General features: G+C 50.1%; 1 protein-coding gene across 1 annotated transcript; it reads right to left on the bottom strand.

Moving 5' to 3' along the window:
- Positions 1 to 562: 562 nt before the first annotated feature.
- Positions 563 to 3,481, bottom strand: LAESUDRAFT_765334 (uncharacterized protein; the record flags this gene model as incomplete). Its single annotated transcript, XM_040913641.1, has 15 exons — positions 563 to 652; positions 709 to 759; positions 819 to 1,126; positions 1,182 to 1,392; positions 1,595 to 1,687; positions 1,747 to 1,854; positions 1,910 to 1,939; positions 1,997 to 2,051; positions 2,110 to 2,229; positions 2,289 to 2,308; positions 2,344 to 2,377; positions 2,431 to 2,494; positions 2,560 to 2,592; positions 2,658 to 3,005; positions 3,361 to 3,481. 15 exons carry the CDS (start codon positions 3,479 to 3,481, stop codon positions 563 to 565), a joined length of 1,686 nt encoding a protein of 561 aa, XP_040757364.1.
- Between the last annotated feature and the right edge of the window lie 93 nt (positions 3,482 to 3,574).

Here is a 3,574-nt window from a genome sequence, read left to right as displayed (position 1 = left end):
GTCTTTTGCACCAATCCAGTCGACATGTAACACCTTAAACCGAAAGTCCCCTGCTCAACGATCGCGCAGTTGTCCATAATGTAGACGTAGTCCGTCTTCACAACAAGGTTGCAGTGCGTGCGTCACGAGCACACGAGACTTCAATCCTAGCGGACCATTTGTGAAGCAATCCTCCAGTATTCGCTTGCCGGTGTGGGCATCAACAGCACTCAGCGCGTCATCCATGAGCACAGTATCCGCACCAGCATATGCAGCTCGTGCCAATGACATGCGGGCCTGAAAATATTGGTCTGGATACTGGTTTCTGCACAGGTCAAATGACGCTCACTTTCTGGCCTCCTGATGGCACGTTTCAATGTGAGCATGGAGCGCGTTCATATTGAACTTGTCACTCAAGTTGATACCTCTCTCTCCTATCTCCGTATTCTCACTTGAGGAAGCATTTCGAGATCGCGTTCGAGGCATCAGGCTCTCACCACCTCTCAGAATCTGAATAGGAGTCGAGGCAAATGAATACACATTCATCATGCCGAAGGACAGGTTGCGGTCTCACCTCTGGTCATCATCCGGCTGGCCAAAGGTGATGTTCTGTCGTGGCGTTGATGATCCACGGAGTCTGAGGGACATAGGCTATCTGCGAAGAGAACATGGCCTATCTGTAGAGCGTGAGCAGCGAAAAACACGTCAAGCAGCACGCGTGAAACCTACATGACCGCTGACTCTCCGCATCTCACCGATCAACGCATGCAGCAGAGAGCTCTGCGAACACAACAGTTGAGATGATTAAAAAACGAATAAATGCCCTAATCAGACTATACCTTTCCAGAGCCGGATAGCAACAAAATATCCTTTCGGGACTTGAGTAAGCCTTTCAACTCGAAGGGCTTCTCGTTCTTCTTCCCATCATCAGCAGCGCTGGCCGCGCCTTCCTGAGGAGCCTGGCCGAGCTCGCCCTTATTATCACGCGAATCCTTCTTGCGCTTTCCCAGACAACGAAATCGACGCTCGGGTTTTCGAGGCGGGGGAAGGCGCTCAGGAAGTCTGTTCCATGCATTCGCATTCGTGTCTGAAATGTTCTCTTCTGCAGGCTTGTGCGCTGTGTCCCAGGTAAAGTCGCCCTCGACATCTATGGCATATTTATTAGACGAGTCGATCGTTTATGGTTCGATGAGCTCCTCTACTAGGAGAAATTTGGGGATACGCTTTAGAGCGACGACGGAGTCCGTGGCGTGTGCGAGGACGATCGGTAGGGTTATCAGCGGCATCTGAATGATCTGTAAAGTCTGATGGGTTGGCCAGATGAACGCGATGATGCCGATGTACGTTGAGAAACTGCAGCGACGTGAAGATGATCGAGACATTCAAAGTGTGGCCGCTCAAGGCGTAGGTGATCTACGGTTGTGCCACGTGGTAGCACATTCTAACCCATCAGCGTATGAGACTCAACTTACGAATGAGACTTAATTTACGAATGAGAGGACAGCAGCCAGGACTGGTATCATGGTGACCACACTTATCAGGCTGGCTAGAGCGAGACTACGAGCGATGTCCAGATGAGCTGACGAGGCAAAGGCGGGGATTGACGAAAACGCACCCGGTGTACTTCCTTCTGCCCAGTAGTAGAGGCCTTGTGTGCGAAAAAGCCTTCCCATGAAAAGAATTTGATGAGCCGAATGCCTAATAGAACCTATGACCGCGACGATCACGTCAATGCAAAACGTAGTAAATTCTGAGAATAGGGAGGACCTCGATGATGGCCCGCACACGCTTGTCCGTCAGCACAACACCCATGCTACACTGCTTAAACAAGGCAAACGCGCAAATCAACTCCGCAGGGAGGCCGAGGATCATGACCTGAATAAAGTCCAGTGAGCGCGAAAATACAGTGCGTCAAGACGTGTCCACGTACACTGAAACCGACGAGTCCAGAATAACCCAGCTATTCACAGGGATCGTCTAAGCTATGTGGAATATCCCATCGAAGGAGTCTACTCACAGCTTTTAACCGAAGAGCTACTCCAATAATGATCTGTAAAGGAGCGATCCACAGACTATTGTGAGGGGGCTCAAATTAGCTGAGAACAGACGACGTGTCCACGCACCTCCTACTTGTGAGCATAGTACCTGTTCTTCTTCAGACGGGTTGCATCTGTAGAGATCATGGTCGTGATGTTGCCCATGCTATGTTCCAGCCGCGCTCTAGCGCTGAGGCATAATGGTACCAATAATCTAAAGAACATAAATCAGTCAGAATGTTTTTAGACATCGGAGGAAGATCAAACACTTACTTAAGCGAGTAGTCACATGTCTGCATGTCGAGCGGAGTATCAGTACGAATCTTACACGATGAGAGGATATATTACCAGACTGGAGGCCTCTGATTACGACGGTGTTCAACAGACCGACCATGGTAGTTGAAGGTGAGCTTACCTTGCATGACATAGCGCGAACGCAAGCCCAACTCCATATCCGACACCCTTGGGTTTGTCGATCACTACACGCTCGGATTCAGGGAGCTTCCAGGTAGATATACCCGTCTTTGAGCCATGTCAGAATCACTTTGTTCACGAGCGGCTTGTGTGTTTAGCATGGCTAACAATTAGGAGGTGATGAGCGAGCCTTTAGGGATGTATGACAGCGAATGTTCAACGACATACTGCCGACGAGAGTCAAAAAGCCAGCTGTCCACCAAAGGTTGAGGTACGCGTTGTGCAGCGCTTTGAGCAGCGATTCGTCGTACCTGTGATCTGTATCAGACGTTTCCGTTCTTTGCGACAACTCCTCGGTAGCGGTAGCGTTTGCTTCGACATCTATGTCTTTCTTCTCGTCAATGACCGGTTTCGTATCGGAAATACGCTTCTCGTCTTCAATCGTAACAAATCGTGCCGACTGTTCAGAAATAAGCCTATCGTTCTTGTTCGTTTCTGCTTGTCGTAGGAACCGGGGGCGTTTATACGGGGAACATCGTGCATAAAACTCTCGTTCCACGACATCTGTGAGGACGTCTGTGAGTCGTTCAGGAGGAAGTTGCCATAAATCTGGCCGAGTAAGCTTCAGCAACACATCAAGCCAATTTAATACTTGCGATCGTTTTGCAAGGCACGCGAGAAGCCCACTTTCAGAAATGGACCGAGCCAGCCCAAGAGTAGTCTGGAAATCCACCTGTTGCAAATGGCCAGCGTATCATTGGTGCGATCACACTATCTAAACCCGCGCCGCTCGGCAGCTGGGTGCTATTAGGCTGCCCAGAGAATGTAGGATAGATCTAGATTAGCTCTGCGCTTGCTGCACGGACGGTGTTGAAATGCATGAAAGTTGAGATATACACTCATGAAGCTTCTCTCGTTGGAACTACCTCACCCTCGCCAAAGTCAGGCGGCGCGGGAAGAGGATGCAAAGGGTTCCACATAATCTTGGTCACCTTCAAACGACGGGAGGAAAAAGCACGTCGTGGATTGAGGCTAACTTCAAGGCCTTGCATATGTGTTGCAGAGGAGTCAATTCGTGTCTCCACTGGCGCGATTGGCACAGCACCGGGTCCGCAACAAACAAAAGCATAGCACAGACGCTACTG

This window comes from Laetiporus sulphureus (assembly GCF_001632365.1).
Source record: "Laetiporus sulphureus 93-53 unplaced genomic scaffold LAESUscaffold_147, whole genome shotgun sequence".
Lineage (NCBI taxonomy): Eukaryota > Fungi > Basidiomycota > Agaricomycetes > Polyporales > Laetiporaceae > Laetiporus > Laetiporus sulphureus.
This window is presented reverse-complemented; position numbering and strand designations above follow the sequence as displayed.